Source organism: Tachysurus fulvidraco, chromosome 20 (assembly GCF_022655615.1).
Source record: "Tachysurus fulvidraco isolate hzauxx_2018 chromosome 20, HZAU_PFXX_2.0, whole genome shotgun sequence".
Lineage (NCBI taxonomy): Eukaryota > Metazoa > Chordata > Actinopteri > Siluriformes > Bagridae > Tachysurus > Tachysurus fulvidraco.
The window spans coordinates 12,330,761-12,353,828 of NC_062537.1; the positions used below are offsets into that span (position 1 = coordinate 12,330,761).

General features: G+C 36.6%; 1 protein-coding gene across 1 annotated transcript in view; it reads right to left on the reverse strand.

Moving 5' to 3' along the window:
* Window positions 1–19,552: 19,552 nt before the first annotated feature.
* inpp5kb (inositol polyphosphate-5-phosphatase Kb) overlaps window positions 19,553–23,068 on the reverse strand; it is an 11,309-nt gene continuing 7,793 nt past the window's right edge. The window contains exons 9-13 of the mRNA XM_027153541.2: window positions 22,771–22,978; window positions 22,391–22,528; window positions 22,136–22,219; window positions 21,938–22,042; window positions 19,553–20,329 (exon numbers count right to left, since the gene is read on the reverse strand). Coding sequence (XP_027009342.2) covers window positions 20,258–20,329; window positions 21,938–22,042; window positions 22,136–22,219; window positions 22,391–22,528; window positions 22,771–22,978 — 607 coding nt within the window. The 3' untranslated portion in view covers window positions 19,553–20,257. The remainder of the gene's footprint in view (window positions 20,330–21,937; window positions 22,043–22,135; window positions 22,220–22,390; window positions 22,529–22,770; window positions 22,979–23,068) is intronic.

Genomic DNA, 23,068 nt, shown 5'->3' on the forward strand with positions numbered 1-23,068 from the left:
GGATTGGGTTAGTAAATATAATGTGCAAATATCTCTATTGAAGATCAAATTATTATAAACATGTGGTACCATTAAATATGATAAAATAAATGTATTTATAAATAGAATAGCATATTCCAAACACTTGATAGATCTAAATAAATCACAAAACATTCCATGTGTGGAGTTTCTATTTGCATGTTCTCCTCATGTACATATAGATTGAATACAGAAATGTATTGGCTGCAATTACCAAAACAAAATGTTTATGTTTAAGCTATTTGGCAGACACCCATTTCCAGAGCTCATCATCAAATTTTTCATACAATTGCGCTATTAAAGGGCCTTGCTCAGAGACCCAACAGTGGGATCTTGGTGGACCTGAGATTTGAGCTGGCAACATTCTGATAGTCAGCACAACACCTTAAACACCATGATACCACATTCCCCTTATGCAAACCTTACACTTTCAATTTCATTGATTCCTTTACGAGAAAAAATATATACATGCACAAGCAATCAAACAGACAATTTCAGATAATACACCCAGGAAAAATCAGCTGGTTGCATGCAGAGGCTTCATGTAAATGTATTCGTAAGGAGGCTCTAGACTAGGAAATGAGGAACTTTTATAAATTAGGTACAGCTCAAAACACTTCATGCAGTCAGTCAGAGATACAAAGATACAATGAAGTGCCATTACATAGTGATTAAATCTCTAGTGATTAAAGTTTTATGAACCAGGCCAAGAACAAAGTTAAGTTATCTAATAAACAGAGCCTGCATGATAACGAGAGAGAAAAACAGATGCAGTAATGCATGTCATGTTTGCATTCTAATTATTGCATGTGACACTTCCTAACACACCAGGGCTAATGGAAAAATGGAGCAAGCATTGTGCACAAATGAACATTGTTCAGGCTTTCTCCTTAGTCACAATTCAAATATTTGTTTCTATAAAAAAAAAAATTGCATTCAATAAATGAACTCCACAGATATTTAATACTGTAATATAAACAGGATTGACTTGAGACATTCACCTTTAAGAATTGTCAGCAGTTAGTTAGATTCGGGTTTATAATAAACTCGCAAGTCTTGCATCTATAAATATGCTCTGAATTCATCAACTGAAGTTATTATTATGAAATACAAACAATGTGTCAGAGGCAGATATAAGTAATATATTTTTCTAAATCCCCATTTGTTTATTTAGATACGGTTGTATTTTGTTGTTGTTCTGTAATATATTTAGATATCATTTTCTTTCTTTGTTTTTGCCTCTATATATTTTTTTTTTTTCAGCTCACTTTACAAGTGCTTAGCTTCAATTTTCTGCTCAATCATGAAATTATTTTTGGTGTCTATTTCACCTTAAATAACCCAAGAATTGGAGCTCTTTGCCGTCCATTATGTTATTAATTCCAGCATAATGGATATCTTCCTGTGGCGTGTTACTATATATCACTTACTACTACTCACCAGCTGTCTCATAAATCTATGCACACATCCGCAAGTACATTCAGCAAACCCTCCCGATTTTCAGTTTGCCTAACATTATTTTAATATTTGCAAGGTAAGATCCTTAGATCCTACATGCATATGAAAAAGGAAATGGAATTCACAAGGAAAAATGCAAAGAACATCGTGTGGGAGAACAAGAATGCCAACAGATTGATGTTTGTGCCCATGATAGCCTCAAATTCCTGTTCTTGTCTGCCAGGAGTGGAACCCAATGTGATCTTCTGCTGTTGTTGACCATTTAGCTTAAGCTTTATTGTTTGGTGCATGCTGAGATGCTTTTCTGTTCACCTTTGTAAAGAGTGATTATTTGAGTTAATGTGTGTGTCCTGACAGTTTGAACCCATCTGCCCATTTTCCTCTGACCTCTCTTAACCTCTTACGGGCCCTGTGCCGTACACGGCACGGAAGTAGAAGTGACCACTAGGGGATGACCCAGAAACAAGCTTCAATTCAACTTTAAAGCATCAAATCCTCCAAAAACACGAAAAGAACTATTTACCTAGTACAGTTTATACTCTCAATAATTTTTTAAGCCCACACACAAAGCACAATATGATTCACAGCTTTCATACAATTAGAAAAAATTTTCGGACAAAACTGACCTAGGTGGCGCTAGACCGGTTTTTCCCTTACCTTTAGACGCGTCTCTTTCTTCACTGGGGTAATATATTCCAACACAAATGATCCACGAAATCCACACAGGTCCAAGGAATTGAAATCTGTAAGCCTTTTAATCCAAAACGCTCTGGTCGCGCCGCAAATATTCCGTTAGTCTTCTGAAAACTGGAAACAGAAGTGCGCCATCATCACGTTTTGCCGCTCTAACTCCTAATTGGGATATTCAAAAATTCAAAGTCTACGTCATATTTATAGCCCAGGTCCTAACGAATCAAATAAGCCCTCATTTGAGCCAATCGGTGCTTGTATGGCAGAGATAGACGGCTGGGAAGCCAATGGTGGCATGACCTCATTTTTTGGGAACCCGCCTTTGACTGACAATTACTCCTTCCAATAGCAATGAAATGGGCCGGGACCTATACAGCCGTTTAGCCAATAAGCAGACGATTACAACGGTATATGACATGCCTTACATTCTTTGCCTGTGTCTGCGTGAACTGGATGCGCAGAAGAATTCTTGCGTAATCCCTGACCTTTTGTCCCTCTCACAGCTCAGGGTGTCAAGTTACAGGCCTGTTTTCACACCAGAGTGATAGAGAGAGAGTCTAGGCTTATTTATGGCTTTTCAGACTGAGCCTGCAGCCTTTTATTTCAAAGATATATAGTAAACAAGTACACAAAAACGCTGCACCCGACGACCAGGGCCGTAGAAAAATATTCATATAAAATCCATTTTGGGGTCTTTTGACTTGAAATTTTTTTGGTGAAAGCCAAGACATGTGGCTATGACTCTCAGTTGTTGGTTTGTCCCTAACATGTTCCAGAAAAATAAGATTAATCAGTTTATCAGAAAAACAACCCAGGTGGACAGGAAAATCTGCAATCTGAAATTAGTTTCTGAAACTAGAGAATCTCTTCTTTCAAATGAGACCAGGCTCACCCCTGTGTGTCAAAGTATGTGGGAGCTGTACCACCTTTTGTTGGCCAATGGACATAGGCGGAGGTCCGTAAGAGGCAATACATTTCCATCCACAGAACTGTCACTCACTCAATGTTTTTAACATTTTTCACATCACTAGATATAAACTCTAGAGACTGTTGTGTGGAAAAAAAATTAAATAAACAGATTTGAAATACTCAAATCAGCCCATCTGGTACCAACAATTATGGCTAAATCAAAGTAACAGAGATCGCAATTTGTCTTCATTCTGATGTTTGATGTGAACATTAACTAAAGCTCTTGACCTGTATTTGCATGATTTTGCATTGTGCTGCTCTCATATGATTAGATAACTGCATGGATACGCAGTTGTATAGGAGTTCCCAATAAAGTATAGAGTAATTGCAATTGTAGAATATTTGTATCTGTTTTTTCATCTATTAAATATTCAGTTATTTCTATGTTTATAATTATAGATTTAAAAGGCAAGTGTGCTTGATCAGAAGTCCAGTGATTGTCCAGTGATTATGAGCACGTATATATATATAACGTATATATAGTGTTTTCAATTTTAAATTTATATTTTTTTATTAATTTTAAATATTATTTGTATGTATTCATTTATTTTATTTTGTTTCTTATTTCTTCTTCTTCTTCTTACTATTATTATTATTATTATTATTATTATTATTATTAATTTATTAATTTTTTTCTCTATCTTGTGTTTCTATACTTCTGTAAAGCTGCTTTGAGACGATGGGAATGGTCAAAAGCGCTAAACAAATAAATTAAATTTGAATTTGAAATATAGTGTTCAGTGAATCATTGGTGTTCAGTTGACAAAGAGACAGTCTATGAAACATAGTTTACAGGTTCTGTGGTATCACAGAGAGTGGGCATAGACACTCTTATGACATAACATTAAAATATCTGTTGAACCTGGCTAATGAATCACTTTGCAGGTACCATACAAGTTGTTAAACTATGTACATGCTTCAGCTTTTATTCTGCATTCATGTCCACTTGTCAGTGTAAGAATATGAGAGTGTTGGTGAGTGCTACAGGGTTCATGTGAGCTCATTTAGGCTGTGCTGTCTACTTGCAAAACAAACTTTTTGTTCTACAAAATAGCACACAAACACATTTGAAGTGTTTTGAAGTGGGTTTAATGTTGTTAGGGTAGCAAGGAGAAGCAGAGTGCTGATGTAGCTAGCTTGTTTACCACATATCCTTCCTCTTTTTTCTCTCTTTCTGTTAAAATTCATCACTCTTCAACCCATGAAGACCAAACCAGATGCAAACAAGATAGCATAGACAGTATGGGTTTAAGCAAGTAAATGCAGTAAATGCAATTTGCTTTTCCCCTAGTTCTCCTTAACCTTCTCTCTCTCTCTCTCTCTCTCTCTCTCTCTCTCTCTCTCTCTCTCTCACACACACACACACACACACACACACACACACACACACACACACACACACACACACACACACACCCACCCTTCCTCAGAAATGAAAAGCAAACCAAAATGAGAATGAGAAGGCATGATGTGTCTGGTGCATGTGAGATTACATGTAAATGTGTATGAGGATTGAATAATTATGGCTTTTAGATCTTTTTCTGATGAGCTTGGGGTTGATCATTGCGAGTGCAGCACTTCTGACAATTCCACCACAACGAGGGGGGATAAAAGAAGAAGAAAAGAAAAACATAGAACACAGAAGCTGTCGCTGGTTGATCAAAGAAATGAAAGAAGTTCTTTTGCTCCCTTCTGTCTGAATCTTTAAAAACATCTCATAGTGAAGTAATAAATTAATGATGAGCTAACTGAAATACCTGGCAACCATTTATACTAAATCTTTCCCTTGGCCTGAATGGCATATGTTCATACATCATACATGGATCATACGGGTGTGCTTTAGTAGTCAATTTAAATTTTTAATTCTAAGAGACTTATAGGTTTTCCTTAACACCTGTCAAGGTAAATGCTCAGATCTAAGCTGAAAGAATCTGAAAGTGGTGGGAGAACAACTCATATAAATAATTTTTTTCTTTGCCCCAGTGCCTTTGAGTATAAATATGAAATCCACCCAGACTGTTCCGTGAAGAAGTGAATTTCCAAGCTGATTTATATTTTTTAAATTTTCTCTAAGATTCAGACGTCTTTTATATATGTATAAGTGGTATGAACAGGTTTCTGGATAAAAGAGGAGAGCCCAGTCCTGTACTATCGCCAATGAGTTTAATGCTCTAATTGTCAGTGATTAATTACACATTGCTTACTGGTGGCTGTGAAGTTGGTAATGGTTTGCACTGTGTGATTATTTACTGATTAGTCCACTAAAGGTTGCTTATGCAAAGAATCAATAAGTCTGTTGGCTGTATTTTGGCTTAGGCACCTTTTTAACAGATCTGGCTAATCACAGCGGGCATGTTAATTAAACAAATGTATCTCTAGCTAAATGCATACTCATTCATCTTGTAGACACTCTAGAACACATTCAAAGTCCACTCTATCTGTGGAATGATATACACACGTAATTCATTTTTTAAGTTTGTCCATGACAAACTACCCACTGTAAAATTAAATGAGGAAGAAACCTTGAGAGAAAACAGGCTCAGGAGGAACCCATACATACACCAGATAGTCCAATACTGTATAGTTTTTAATCATTCACAACTATATTCTATAAACTGATACCTTCAGAATGTGTTGAAAGGATCTTAAATATCACTTATTAAAGGATATTAAATATAGCATCAGAGCAATTTTAAATCTTAAAGTGTTTTTAGCTTTAACTCCTGAGACTTGACAAATCTATATTCTAAATCTGGGGTATTTTTTATTTATTTACCTTTATTTTTCCAGGAAGTCTCATTGAGATTAAAATCTCTTTTACAAGAGAGACCTGGCCAAGGTAGCAGCCATACGGTTTGACAACATATTAAAATACAACAAGTACAATAATAAAAAGAAATATTAAAACATAGGATCCTCTCAACAAAAACCATCACATGCATTCATTACCACTTTCTTTATGATGCCTTTAAATTCACAGATAGACACCAATTTCTCTAGTTTTAAATCTTTTTGCAAATTATTCTATGTCAAAGGTCCAAAATAGGAACATGCAGTTTTCCCCAGTTCAGTAAAAACTCTAGGTACATTTAAAAGCAACTGGTAACTGCCAGAACTAACACAAAGAAGAGTACAAAGATACACTGGAAGTTTACCTTTATTAAATAAAAATGTACCAATGCTGTTTTCTTCGTATAGTTAGTGATGTCCAATCAACAGCTAATAAAGAATGCAATGATGTGTAAGGGATTTTGAATTTGTAATAAAGCATAAAGAAGCATGGTAAACTGAATCAAGACGTCTTAGAATGGAGGAGGCTGCATGCATGTATAATATATTCCCATAATCAATCACACTTAGGAAGGTAGCTTCAACAAGTTTCTTTTTAGCATGAAATGTAAAATTCGATTTATTTCTAAAATAAAACCCAATTTTTACTTTGAGTTTTTTGATTAGATTAAAAATATGTACATTAAACAAAAGCTGGTATCTGAATAGAAGTAAAACGTTTCGTATGACTGCCTGTTGACAGAGTTTTCTTGCATATTTTGAAAAATATAAAAAATTATAGAAAAGACAGGTGGCAGAAAATATGTAGTCTGTATAAAGAAAAAAGAGCTGTGCAATATCAATCTGGGGTAGTAGCAATAAAATTCCTACCATATAATAAATATTTATAAATATGGAATAATACAGCTCTATTAACTGGAATGTAGGGGGTGTGGTGTTTTTATCCTGCTCGTTGTCTTTGTGTTGGCCTCCAGGGAACAGAAGGAAAGAGTCCAGAAAGAAGAGTCCATTGTTTGGATGGCTGAGGTCTTTCACTATTTTCCTTGCCTTTGTCCATCACCTGCAGTTTATCTACTACTGTAGATAAACTGCAGGTGAGGAAGCTCTGTGAAGCTTACCCATCCTGCTTGTTGCTGTTCACATATGAGGCTGTGATGCTTCCCATAATGATGCCCATGATTGTGAAGGCGTAGAAGTTCCTTAGCACTTTAGAAGGTATTTTGAAATTTCTTTAGCATCTATGGCGGTAAAGACATTGGTGAGAAACATTCCTCCTTTATCAAGTAATGTGTATCTGGTGTTTGTCATCTGGTTTTGTTGAAACACAGCTGTGTCTTATTGGCATAGCAGTAGAAGAGAGTATGATGTTTGAACAATTGTACCTAGAGGTAACATATATAGATTGAAGCTCAATGGCCCTAGAACAAAGACTTGTGGAACACTATACATTAGTATACAGTGCCTTGCAAAAGTATTCATACCCACTGAACTTTTTCACATTTTGACACGTTACAACCACATACAAAAATGTATTTTATTAGGATTTTATGTGATAGACCAAAAAGAGGAACATAATTGTGAAGTGGAAGGAAAATGATAAATGGTGTCCAATTTTTTTTTTACAAATAAATATCTGAAAAGTGTGCCGTGCATTTGTATTCAGCCCCACTGAGTCATTACCTTGTAGAACCACCTTTCGCTGCAGTTACAGCTGAAAGTCTTTTGGGGTATGTTCCTACTGTACCAGCTTTGCACATCTAGAGAGTGAATTTTTTGCCCATTCTTCTTTGCAAAATTGCTCAAGCTCAGTCAGATTGAATGGCGAGCATTTGTGAACAGCGATTTTCAGGTCTGGCCAACGATTCTAAATTGAATTTAGGTCTGGACTTTGACTGGGCCATTAAAACACATGAATATGCTTTGGTCTAAACCACTCCATTGTAGCTCTGTCTGTATGTAGGGTCATTGTCTTGCCGGAAGGTGAACCAGACTCTAACAGGATTTCATCTAAGATAACGTTTTCAACTGCCATGCATTCAGCACTCACTCATGTGGACAAAAAGGACTCATACGTTAGAATGCTGTTCATAGACTTTAGTTCAGCATTCAACACTCTCATCCCCCAACAGCTCAGTAATGAACTGCTTCAGCTTGGGCTCAGCACTTCACGTGCAACTGGCTATTGGACTTTCTGGCTATTGGGCTATTGGGCTATTGGACCTTAGGCAGTACGGGTCCATCCAGCACCATCACACTGAACACTGGGGCCCCCCAAGGATGTGTGCTGAGCCCCCTTCTCTTCACACTGCTGACCCATGACTGCACACCATCACACAACTCCAACCTCTTTATCGAAGTTTGTGGATGACACGACTGTAGTGGGTCTCATTAGCAACAAAGATGAGACAAACTACAGGAACGAGGTGAGACGCCTGGCCGGGTGGTGTACTGACAACAATCTCTCTCTGAACGTGGAGAAGACGAAGGAGATTGTTGTTGACTTCAGGAGAACGCACACTCAGCATGCTCCTCTGACCATCAATGGTGCCACTGTAGAGAGAGTGAATAGCACCAAGTTCTTGGGTGTGGCCATCACAGAGGACCTCTCCTGGACTGGAAACGCAGCAGCACTGGCCAAGAAATCACAGCAGCGTCTCTACTTCCTCTCCAAACTGAGAAGAGCCAGTGCCATGCCACCCATCATGCACACCTTCTACAGAGGCACCATTGAGAGCATACTATAGAGCTGCATAACTGTGTGGTACGGTTCCTGCAACGCATCCTGCCGGAAGACACTACAGCACATAGTGAGAGCAGTTGAGAGGATTATTGGTGTCTCTCTCCCCTCCCTCCAGGACATTTACGCGACCCGTCTCACCCGAAAAGCCCTATGCATTGCAGGTGATCCCACCCACCCATTACACAGCTTCTTCAGTCTGCTGCCATCAGGGAGGAGACTGCGGAGTCTCTGGGCCAGGACCAACAGATTGAAGGACAGCTTCATTCATCAGGCTATCAGGAAGCTGAACTCACTCTCAAACTTGCCTCCACTTCTCTTTTCTGCCACAGGCTCCACAGATCTATGAAGCCAACACTCCCCTTCAGATCCCACATCCCCAAGGACCTTCCACTCTCCCTCCCACTACCATAAGGAAACATGCGCCAGTCACTTTGTGCAGCATTGGTCTGCTTATTCTCCACTGTATCTACATATGCTTTGCACTTTATTTAAATTTCATTGCTAATATTTTGCACCTTGGGACTGAGAGAAATACATTTTCGATTCTTTTTTGTGTATATATTGTACATGTGAAAGAGTTGACAATAAAGAAAAACTTGACTTGACTTGACTTGACTTTTGCCCAAAAAGTTACATTTTGTCTCATCTGACTAGAGCACCTTCTTCCACATTCTTTCCGTGTCCCCCACATGGCTTGTCACAAACTGGGATTTCTTATGGCTTTCTTTCAACAATGGCTTTCTTCTTGCCACTCTTCTATAAAGACCAGATTTGTGGAGTGCACGACTAATAGTTGTGCTGTGGACAGATTTTCCCACCTGAACTGTGGATCTGTACAGTAGGTCCTTCAGAGTTACCATGGGCCTCTTGGCTGATTCTCTGATTAATGCTCTCCTTGCACGACCTGTCAGTTTAGGTGGACAGCCATGTCTTGGTAGGCTTGCAGTTGTGCCATACTCTTTCCATTCCCAAATGATGGATTGTACGGTGCTCCGTGAGATGTTCAAGGCTTGGGATATTAATTAATAACCCAACCCTGCTTTAAAATTCTCCACAACCTTATCCCTGCCCTGTCTGGTGTGTTCTTTGGTCTTCATGATGCTGTTTGTTCACTAATGTTCTCTGACACAGTGGTTATGAATACTTTTGCAAGGCACTGTATATGGAGGAGTCACCATTTGTCTACAAACTCAATGCAAACCTGAAATAGCTAAATAAATCCAACAGCATTTTTTAAATTTATTTCAAACAATATTGTGATCTATGGTATCAAAGTCTAGCAACACAATTAAATAGACACAGCTCTGTTCAATAGCAAGTAGTAGGTAATTAACTACTTTATCCAGTGCTGATTCACCACTGTCATTTGGCCTAAATTCTAACTGAATAATTTCATTAATGTTACACCTATGCAAGTATGAGCCATACTGATGTGCTACAACATTTTCTAGAATCTAGGTGAAAAGGAGGAGGTTTCCCCACTTTATATAATGATATTATCATATACTATAACAATATATAATATTTATATAGCTTTTGTATGGATAAGAAGACTTTTCTTCCATGCAGTTTGCAATACAACTAATTTATTTTGACACTACATACATATCTTAAACATAACATTGGTTTGGCCTGTTATAAGGTTATGAAATGTGATAAACAAACATAAATATTTATCTATTTAATCTATTTTAATTGGAGCTACAATGTATTTAGAATGTATCAGAATGGTGACTTTGTACTACTCAGTAGCCTGATCAAGTTCTTTGGGGTCAGAAATTGAACTAATTGAGGATGACAACTCTGGTAGATTTTCAATAAAACTGTAAACACTAGCTGACATGGTAGTACAATATATGCAGTAGCGAAGTGAAGTGCATATATATTATGACTCAGACAGATTGTAAATTAACCAATATCTGAGATAGTTTTAGATTAGTGTAGTGTAACCACATTGTCTACATTAAATCCAAAAGTCAGTATTAAAACAAGGGCGTGTCCGACATAATGCATAGATCCTACAATTTTTTTTTAATGAACTCAAACTGAATCTAGAAAAGACACAAGCAGTGTCCTCAGATGGATGTATAAATTCAGAATATGGCCCTGGTGGTCTGCAAATACTAATTAGTGGTGATGATTTAGTACACTTATTTTTTTCCAGCCTGGTTAATGAAGTCATCCAGAGGTTCCCAGAGGAAATCAGCCTCTACCTGCTGCACAGAAGTGCCCCTAACCACCTATCTCCACACACACTCTGAAATATTCAGGAGACATTTGGGCCCATACATAAATTCCTGATTAAAAAAAAAGGTTTTTCACTTTTTTGATGTTTCTGTTTAAAAAAGCCATTTAGTACATAACCTGTACCACATCCAATCCAATTGACTTGCAATGCTTTCAGCATGTTCAATACAACCCTTGCTTTTGCTTATCTGTCAGACACCTCGGACACTGCAGCACATATGGTCACCAGGTTCAGTAAGAAAAATGGCGTAACTACAATTGTCTAGATTGGTCAAGGTTTACTGAAATCTGGCTTGTTCAACAATAAAAATATATGTACAGAACAATTAATTAATACAGAATGTGGTCATGTTTGGTGTATAGTCTCAAAACTTTGAGCGGACAGTGTTGGTAAATTTAGCTCAGCATTTTAAAGCATACTGTATGGTGAGCAAAGTGACCAGTGAATATATGGGACACAGCAGGAGTCCAGACTTAATTACTGCCTGGAATGTTTAATGGTGCTTTGCTTCAATACAACACTAAAAATGCAAAATGGCACACAAAAACCCAAACATTACACAGAAATGATTATTAATAGAAATCACCTAAACCCCCATCTCTGTTGGAATTTAATTTTAGATATTGCCTAAAATGATTGAATGCAAGATGTCTAAGCAAGACATCTTTTTTCTTTGTTTATTTGTATTTAATTGTGACTGTTTGTCTGGTTTTCTGTCCTGGTTATCTAAGCCTGTTCTGTGTCTACGGATAATGAATTAGTCATAATTCATGTGTACTAAGCTGATGCTCTTATCCTTAAAAAAAGATGCTCTTATCCCTAAGATTTTTGTTTACCAATGACTTCCCCAAGCCACTTCTGAAATACTGTACATGTGCTTGATCAACCCAGTGCTCTGGTCTTTAGAGCATGCTGTTCATCTTGATGGTGCTTCAACCGGAACAGAAATGATGCAATCTTCCAAAGACATTCTGTTGTCTGTTCTTGAATATTTGCATATTTGTGGGATGTGGTAGCCTAGTGGTTTAGGTGTTGGACTACTGCTCGTTAGGTCATGAGTTTAAATCTCTTGGTAAAACCAAGTTGCCACTGCTGGGCCACTGAGCAAGGACTTTAAGCCTCAATTGCTATTAATATTATAAAATGTTCCTCTATCAAAAGCTCAATAGATACACTATAATGGTGGGCAAATTGTTTACATTTGTAATGTTTCCCATACTATGTAATGCCCAGAAAAAAACACTTCTTTCTGTCATTGAATTTTTTTTTATTTTTCCATTCAGAGCTTTTATGTTTTATCTCATATCTGACATGGTCAACCTGGCCTAACATTCAGTGTATTGCTTCAGTGTATTTTCTTTTTTCCCCACTGCAAATCCTGGCACTATTTTGCATCTAAATTGCTTCCTGATTGTTGTTTCATGCACTGACCAAAAAGTCTCCATGTTATGTTCAACCTTTGTCCATAATCGCCTACCCACACCCCCTCCAATCTGCACTGCTCAGTCACTCATAAACGAATAGAAGATTTCAGATTCCCTTCCACTGTTAAAAATATCAGTACTGGTGATAAACACCATGTGTTTTGGTAAAATTGTTCCAAACTTAGGTTGTGAGTCATAAAGCATGCATTGCCATGTTTAATTTGTCATCTGCCATGCATAAATAACTTTGTAAACAGACTTTTTGAGAACTCTATAGACTAGACACATACCTTGTTTTTGAGGTACTTATTCTTCTACGTCTCTTGCACTGAAATAAATCATGCAGACCAAACGAAACCATAAGATATACAGATATGAAACTTGGTCAGCTGTTATTAGTCCATGCCCATACACTTGCTGGTAAGATATAGTACTATAGTGTAAGATTTCCTCTTATTCCTTTCTTAAGCCAAACTGATCTTTACATATGTACTTATGTAAACTAGTTCTAGGACTTTTGGCCTATCTTGTCAGGGGATAACATAGTCCCAAATGCAGAATAGCATAAAAAAACAGGATTTATTAAACAAAAACACAAAATAAGGACAAAGACAAAACCAGACACGACTCGAACAAAGACAGGAGAGGGTTCCGCACTGCTCAAGGCAACGCAGCTCGGCTAAATACTAATAACAATCAGACACATGAGGAACAGGTGTGCAGAAGCGTGGAGGAAGAGACAAGGGCAGGGCAGATATGTGACACCAAACATAAACAAAAGCACGTGGCCAAAGTCCGGGCTGAGTCCTGACATATCTTTTTTCAAATTTGTTGTAAAACTATTCAGCACAGAGTGAAATTCACTAATTATCAAAAGTATCTTGACATTTGTAAATAATATGGCCAATAAATCAATCATTCTATTCTAAGATGATGCCTAATTTGCATAGACAGCTTTAACATATGATTGCTTGGGAGAATGAGACCAGAAAAGCATATACGGGGTAAAATTCTGTATACGCACAGTTTGGGGCATAGTCATATGAACAGATGAGTCAATAAGCCCAAATGCTGTAAATGTAAATGTCTGCGATATGCTGTAAATGTAAAGCTATAATAGAAACATTTGTCAGGGTTAAAACTAAAGGTTATTACTAAACTTGGTAGGTTTGTGGAATGGTCCATTTCCATCTCAATTAAATTGGCTACTGGTGGAAACAATTCATTTTAGTGCAAACAAAACAAAGACTATAATTTTTTTTAGCATAAATCTTTTGCACAAACAGTACAAAATTGCCTTCTTCTGCCTAATCACATTTTCAATAATATGCATAATATGTGAAACATTCTTTTGTAATTTATTCCAATAATTTCTTTGCCAATCTTCTAAAATTTTGTATAAAATTAATGACAAAAATGCAAAATTATAATTATCAAAACATATTGATATTTATAAATAATATGATATGCAAATGTCAACCATGTCAATGAAGGAGTAGCTCAATTACTCAAAATAGCTGTAATTCAGGATTGATTGTAAAAAATTGTATCATACTTGGAAGCCATGCTCAGTGCACAGTCCTGACACAGAAGCAGACGGCTGCTATTTAGACTGATGTCTTTTGACAGATCAGCTTAACAGCCATGTCACTTCCATGTAGCAGATTAGACCATCTCCTGTGCAGATTTAGTTTCACTCCTGACTTTGGGACTGAGTCAAATACCCAGAAAGCAGACAACTCTGATCTGGATCTTCAATCAAAAATCAATTGCATTTAAAGAATTTAGTCCAGTTCCAGTGCATGTTTGGTTCATGAGTCTACTTACAAGTCCGTTACAGACCTACAGTACCTGTGTGAAATCTGTGCATTTGTGCAAGACGTAGCTTTCACATTGCCACCTTGAATCAAAGACTCATGCATCTTTAGATGAAGCAAATTCTGGTTACAGCCACAATAATAATTATACAAAATGAATTGATGCTTAAGGGAACAACTGCTATGCTCACGTATTCTGTACATACAGTACATAAACTGAATGTGAAAAAATAGATGGTTAAAAAACTTGCAAACATGAGAAACTGCCTTTTTAAAATATGTTTTATAAGATAGTACACGATTAAACTTGTTTTTGTTTATGTTTAAAAGCAATTCAAAAATCACAATTTGCTCTAAGCATATGAATATCTTAAGTTATTTTAGGCACCAGTTCAGATAAACTGAACAGAAAAATAGGCCTGCTTAAGTCGAGGTAAGCCAGTTAAATTTTAAATATATTTACTCTGCTATGACATACATTTGGGAAAGAAACAAAACTTACCTAGCTACGCTTTTTTAAATTTTAATATTTTGCTATTCTAATATTAATGTGTGAGGAACAGCAAATGGGTTTTAAATCATATGCCCTTTTGGTTGAGTACAAATGTGAGCTAACTAGCTAAGCTGTGTTAATTTTTCTATGAAATTGAACAGAAATGTGTTGTGCTGCATTATTCTACTAATGTCTAACTGGATTTGTAATCACAGAATTATCATAAACACAGCCACCTTTTCTTAAATTTATTGTTGTATGGAACTTGGCAAGAACTGGCCACTGGGTATTTTTAAAGTATGCTCGGACCCCGCAGCCACATGTTGAAGTTGTTAAGATTTTAAGTATCTGCATGTTTAATTTAGTACCTCCAGCCTTTGCCTTTAAATACATTAATACATTATCTCTCTCTCACGCACACACACACACACACACACACACACACACACACACACACACACACACACACACACACACACACAAACACACACAAACACACACACACACACACACACACACACACACACACACACACACACACACACACACACACACACACACACACACACACATATTCTCATATCTTCTCCTTACTACAATATTCATTAAATATCTCAGGTCCATAAGTATAAATTACTGCTGCATTAATAGTTTCTGCAGTGACCTCATAGTGCAGTAAAATCCTTTTAGTGCCCAAGGCTTTAGGTTTTTTGTAAAAGATTAGTGTGTTCCCTTGGATAAGAGAACTCTGCCAACAGTAATGGTGATGGAGCAGGAGACCACCTCCCTCGTAATCACTCTAATGACCAATTATTAATTATTTGTGTCTTTAATTGATTTAATTACATCACTTGGCATTATGTATTGCAAAGCTTTCACTGTAGCTTTCCCAAGCAATCCTCTCAAGCATTTTGACACTAATGGCTGTGTTTATCAGCCTGCTGTGAGCTATGTCCTTATAGCAAAATCTGAAGGTGTATAAGTGATCTCTGTGAATCATGCAAAGACTTTGTAAAGATATGTCTAGTAAGCAAAATGAAATGTGTGATTTTTGTGGCTTTATGCTTATATTTTCCTTTATATGTCTGTTAAAGTGTGTGTGGTACATGTGTACACTCCCTGTGCATTTCATTAAGAACACCTGTACACCTGCACATTTATGCATTATGCAGTTACCTAATCAGCTATTCATGTGGCAGCAGCACAATGTATAAATCATGCAGATACAAGTCAAGAGCTTCAGTTAAACATCAGAATGGGATGAAAATGTCATCTTGGTGGCTTTAAACATGGCATGGTTGTTGGGACCAGACAGGCTGGTTTGAGTGTTTCAGAAACGGCTGATCTCCTGGGATTTTCACACACAACAGTTTTTTTTTTATTTTCAAAAAATGATGCAAAAACAAAATTTATCCAGTGTGCAGAGGGTCTGCTGTCTGAAACACCTTGTTGATAAAAGATATCAGAGTAGAATGACCAGACTGGTTTGACTGAGCTGTCATGAAGTCTACAGTAACACAAATCTGAACTCTTTACAACCCTGGTAAGTAGAAAGGCCACAAAATTTCAAACCTTGAGGTAGATGAGTATTGATGACTATTGGGTACAACAGCAGAAATCTGAGGCTATATGCACATTTATAAGTATCTATTAAGCTCAGTAAGATTGATGAATGTGTAAAGGACATTAGACAGTAGACACTTACTAACTTCCTCCTGCTTAATTCTGACAAGATAGAAGTGCTTGTACTAGGAAAATGCAGACAGAAGTAAGCTTGCTGATTATGGGTTAGCTCTGGATGGCCTTTCTGTTTCATCATGTGCAGCAGTAAAAGACCTTGGTGTGATTATTGACTCCAGTTTTTCATTCGAAGCTCATGTAGCTAATATCACTAAAATAGGCTTCTTTCATCTTGCGAATATTGGTAAGAAAATAAATATAATGGCACTACTTGATGCAGAAATGCCAGTTTATGCTTTTGTTACCTCTAGTTCAGATTATTATAATAATGCCAGAATACTGCAAAGGCTTCCAGTCAATTTTCTCATTGATTATAAAATAATACTTCTGATCTATAAAGCACTGCATGGTCTTGTGCTATCCGTGTATTTATCTAAATTATTATGGATTTATCTAAATCCATAATAATTTAGATAAATAAACGGATAGCACAAGACCATTCAGAGCTTTATTCAGTGCCTTATACAGCCATGTCTTTCTTTTGATGTTAATACACAAACAAGCAAATTAAAAAAAGAGCTGTTCAAGTTGCAGAAAACCAGAAAGCATCTCTGTGTCGTCCATCTTGAAGTATTTCCCATAGAATAAAATTTACTGACAGATACATTAAAGCACTGATACTGGAGATTCCTTCCATAAACATTAAATGAACATCTCTCGAATAAATGACTGTTTCTTTTTTAAATAACACTTTTTTTTTTCAAGTTTGTCAGAAATTATTCAGCACATTCTGATAGATTTGAGAATTCAACAGTGCTGTGACTTCAGGTAGTTAGTAATTGTACGTTAGCTGGAAATATTTAGTACAGTTCTGTGTAAAGAAAGTGGCTACCAATTTAGCTAAAGTTGCACTTGTAGTTTTTTTGCCTTGTAGTCATCACATCTGAGCTTTAAAATATGTAAATAGCTAAAATTTTTGTGAGCGACATTTTTTATATATCTTATGCGTAATGTAACCATAATGAATTTAATAAATTCATAAATAATAATTCAGGTCCTATTGTTTACAGTAACTCTCTCTCTCTCTCTCTCTCTCTCTCTCTCTCTCTCTCTCTCTCTCTCTCTCTCTCTCTGTGTGTGTGTGTGTGTGTGTGTGTGTGTGTGTGTGTGTGTGTGTGTGTGTGTGTGTGTGTGTGTGTGTGTGTGTGTGTGTCTGCACATATGCGTGATAAAGCTTTGATAGATCTAACAGCCTCAGTGCCCCAGAGAATGAAGGAATAGAGCATAGCTTCAAGTCTGCTTGTGCTGATTTGCTGGTTATTGGGCAGATACGCAGGCTTGAGGTGAGGTATCTGAGCTTTGCTCTCCTGGCTGCATGTGTTGGGGAGCGGAGCAGGTGCCTCAGGCTGATTTATGGCTGTAATTATGCATGAAAACACTCCCAGTTGGTGCAACACACCATCTCCACAGCTATGTGTGTGTGTGTGTGTGTGTGTGTGTGTGTGTGTGTGTGTGTGTGTGTGTGTGTGTGTGTGTGTGTGTGTGTGTGTGTGTGTACTGGAATCATGAAGGTTAAATCACACCAGAATTGATCGAGTGCTGGTTTTCTGGAGCACCTTACCCGTCTGGGTGCTACATCTGTTTGAGAGCATTGATTAAAAGGGTGGCTGTTAGAATATTAGTTATCACTAACTACATGGACAGAAACAGAAATACTGGATTAACAGTGCCTTAATTATGAACAAGTTTTGCATCAAACAACTTATACTGCAAATCCATCACAAAGACTCTATAACTCTGTGATCAAGCTTTAAGAGGAAAAGTTCACCAGGAGTTCACCAGGAGTTCACCAGCAACGTCATTTTCTTTTTCTTTTCTTTTCTTTTTCGTTTATACATTCAATATTTCATATGATAACACTCAATCCAACACACAACGGGGCATTTTTACTGGTTGGGTCTGCCATTTGCCATCACTATGTCACTATAAATAAATCACAACAACTGACCTGGGATCTTTCAAGAAATAAGGTTAGTGGTTTTGGTGTCACTGACTTGATCATAATTTGTACCATAATAACAATTAGATTTGAAAATGAACTGCATAATTATTCAAGTAGCAACACTGCCATCTGTAGGAGTAATGAACAAGAACTGCTATTATTGCTATTAGTAGCCTATACATATTCTAAATTAGCACTTTTAATCCTGAAACACTTACAAAATCATGTAAAATATGCTACACAAATTCAATTGTAATAAATGTCCATTTTAATTTCAATTACTAAGAAAAATATAATTTCCACCAGCTCCTGTTTGATAAGGTGAGACCAAAAAAGAAACTGGACAACTGTTATTTCTGAATGATTGTCAGATATATTTAGATGCTTTAATACAGCAGACAAATGCATAGATTATAAGATACACACTACTTTTCCATTCATTTTCTGAACCACTTACCCTACTCAGGGTTGTGGGGAATTTGGAGACTGTGGGGCACCCAGTATTTATTCCAGGGGACAAGATAATCCCAGGGGATGCGTTAACCCATCATAGGGCACAATCACACACACACACACACACTTACATACCCATTCACTATGGATAATTTAGAGATGCCAATCAGCCTGGATTAGGGATGAAACTGGAGTCTCCAGAGGAAACCCCAAAGCACAGGGAGAAAAGGCAAACTCTGGATGCAGGGCAGAGGTGGGAAACTCTCAAACATATAACTCTTAAACATCAGAGGTTAAAATTTGTTAACCACCAATCCACCATGCCTCTAAAGATACACACTAATCTGTCTACAATTTAAAAATAAGATTTCACTGTTTCAGAATGTTATGAAGAGCGTTGTCTCATGCTGGGTGATTCACACACTGAGAATGAGATTACTGTATATTAACTGATACACTACATGCTGTTAATGTGAGCCTCACATGTAAAGTGCTCAATGTTACAAAAAGTCTTCTCTTTGTATTTAAAATTGATAAGCTTTGAAAGAATGTTTATGACTTTGGAAATCAGAAGACATCTACCCAACATTTTGTTTTTATCTTTATTGATTATAATAACAATATGCAGTCTCTATAAAGTATTGAGAATTTTTTTACACCAGGACTTTGTTTACGACAGGTTCACTGGATTTGGATTACTGTATATTATGTACTGGGATTTAATCCAATAACTTTAAAGGAAATGGTAGAATTCTCTAAAATTATATTGTTTTATCATCTTGAGTCTCATATTCAGATGAATAGGCAATGTCCCAATTTCTAATAAGTGATTTTCATTGCATAAAAAAAAAAAGAAAAATGAGCTGGATAATCTTGCAACAGAGTGAACTAAGCCTAATTGGGTAATTTTTTTTATGCTTGAGTAATCGAGTGATGTAGACTGTACTTTTTTCAATTAGTAATGTTTTGGTTTTCCTAATTTCTTCATTTGCTGCCTACTGTACATGGCAGATTTGCTCAGATTCCCCATTGTACTTATTTGAGAGAACTCTGGCTAAAACAAGAAGGTGTCAGCACAACTGAAACTACTTTAATTAGAACATTAAGTTCAGCTGCTCAATGTTCTCCTGGCTAACCTTCAACAGTGGTATATTATTCAGCCAAACTCATCTTTGGTCAGTGAGCTTCCCTCCCCCTTTTTTCAGTGCATGATGCATTGCCATGCCATGATTTTTTTACATGCTTTCCAGTCCATGTCTATGGATAGAGGTACATTTGCCCAAATGAGTGTCATTTGACTTAATAGTGTGTTGGTGCACAGTGTTTTATGTGTCATGTGCTTAATGAAGAAGGTATCATATGGAAGATGGAGCAGTGGTGTGATCAGCTTGCCATACTTACAGCATGTATAGTATAGAATTATTTTAGTCTGAGAGTTTTGTTTCAATTAAACATTCAGTTCTATCTGGATAAAGTTACTGAGACTGAGGTCCATTAACATTCTCATGCACCATATCTTCCAGTAGAGCGAACCTAGACTCCATTATCTGAAACACACAAACCAAAGCATGGTATAAGCTTCAGATCCATAATCGACTGCAAATACCACATTAGATTTGTCTAAGATAAAAAAAAAACTGAAGAGGGGGCTTATTATATTTGTAAAATGCGCATAGTGATGAGTATTATTCAGTTGTTTTTTCCGTATTATTCAGCTATTTGCTATTCAGAGTTCAATATGATCAAAAACAGTCTCAGGTCTCTATCCTGTATTGTAGACTCCTGTAGTTATACTCAGCGGTGGCTGAGTCTCAAATATTTATTTTCATGGCAGTAGTGACAGAAATATTCGCAGGTTATTATATTATAAATATATTAATATATTAATGAGCTGAACTAATGCTTTATCATTTAATCTATCAGTAATAGATTTTTCATATGTTTTTGACACATTATATATAAGCTGAGTCTAATATTAATCCATTTAAAATAATATGATATTTAACACATTAAAGCATGACACAGTAAAGTATAAATCTATATGTATAATTATATATTTTGAAGGAGTCTCCAGTGTCAGAAATTTGTTTTGATCAGTAATTTTTTCAACACAGGAACGTCTTCAGAACAGATGGGTTTGTAGCATTTTAGAAACATGACAAGTTGTGATTTAGTGAGGGAATCACTAGTTATAGCTGCTATAATGTATTTTAAGAGCTAACAAGAAAATAACTTGTAAATATAACATAAATGATTAAATAGCATAATGAAATGTTGTGAAAAATTGTAGGAGAAATAAAAACTTTAGGATGTGCACAATACATCCTCTTGTCATTGATTTATTTTCTATAACAAAACTCCTGGTGTGTTTTATTTCTTTATTTACAGTACATTTGACATTGTTAAATAATTAACAGTATGAAACTCAGTGTTACTGCAACCTCCATGAACACCATTCATGTTTTTAGGTGCTGCTGGTACCAAACAATCATACATGAATGGATAAATAGGCAGATTGATTCACAGAATGCTAAAGGATTTGCAGAGATAAAAAAATATAATTGTCATATGATTAACAACCAAATATATTATTAATTTACAGTATTTAAAAACTCTTAGATGTGTATTTTGATCTTAGTCTTCCTATCACATGTAGCTTTTTATATGTATGTTATATATGGCATTTAATTTAAGGAATATCACAACAGCAAGAGCTATGCTTTGGCTGTAAAAAAGACTATTGCTCGATCTGGCAATTTATGTAGTGAAATCAGATAAGTGGAGTCATACAAATACTAAAATGTACTACTGCTTTTAAACTAAATAGCAACACCGTTCGACTGGAAGTAACTGTTGTTTGAAGTGCAATCAATGACCCATAACAGAAGATGTTTTATCAGTATGTTTCAGGCAAAATAAAAAAAAGCACTAGGTGGCCTAGACACAGCTGAAAAACTCCAGAAATGCAAATATGCATTTTAAATGATATAACAGTGCACCCAGAAAGTCAAGGTAAGCACCTACTTAGTATAATAACTTCTGATGTGTATCTATTGACTTTTTAAACGTAAGTGGCCTAGTTACTGTAAGTCAGCAACTCTGAATACATCCCTTACTTATCATGATTTGTAAGTATAATGTATAATAGATCCTACCTGAAAAGTAGGGCTCAGGCCCACCAGGGACTGCATGTTCCTGCTGTAGTAACCCAGAATGTAATCCCCTGCCAGTACAGGGAGGTCATCTTTATTCATAGTCAACTGGTCAAGGTAAAACAGATGCACAAATCATTCAAATGAAATGCACACATGAAACATTACAACAACCATCTTTGATTCATTTTCCATGAATACCTGTGTAACTTTGTTAATTTCAGCAATCTCATCCTCTTTGACCCACACAAAGGCAATATAATCAGAGGAACTCTTGAAGTTAGTCTAAAGAGAAGAAGAGATATTCAGCAGACTTCAACACCCACTCCCAATTATGAGAAATGCTAATTCTCTCGTTCCATTTCTTTTTAGCATTTTTTTCTATTTTGTTCTCTCTGTGTATCTCAATCTGTCTTGTTTTCTCTGTCTATTTGTTTACACGCCTCACTGTGTGACCTTGTAGAGGGCAATCCAGTCTGAAGTGCAGGCAGCAAAGTTGCCCTGGATGGTGTATGTCAGGATTGCATCCTCATCAGCGCTCCAGTGGCCCTCAGCGCTCACAGACACTAAAGGCTTCTCCATGTTCTTCTGCATCTGGACACAAAACACACAAGCTCTGATGATGAAGGCTGAATATCAATACACAGTCTTTCGCACCATTGTACAAAATATTTCATTCATACTAATATTATACTATATAACAATATAACACAAGGCACATATTCGTCGAGCAAATGTTTCAGTTCTGCACGTGTAAAAATATAAGGGATGAAATATAAGATGCTGTATATTAATTTGCACTTTTGTTTTCAGAGTTATTTGAAAATAGCACTTACCTCCAGAATAAAAGTGCCAATGACAGGCTTATGGTCACTAACACCGTATGATGTGTCACAGGTGTACTTCTGCTGTGTCACCTTTAAAGAAAAGTCTTTTTCGTCTGCTGATGATGATGTTGAGCAACTCTCTTCCTCATATTGTGAGCATTTCGGTTTTAACCTCCACAGAATCCGGTCGGTCCAGGCCGGCTTCCGTTTTTTTCCGCTGAGCATTTATAAGTATATAACAATGTTATAGTGTTATAAATAACGTGTATAGATCAAAAGCCAAGACAGTCTGCTGTAGCCAGTCTGC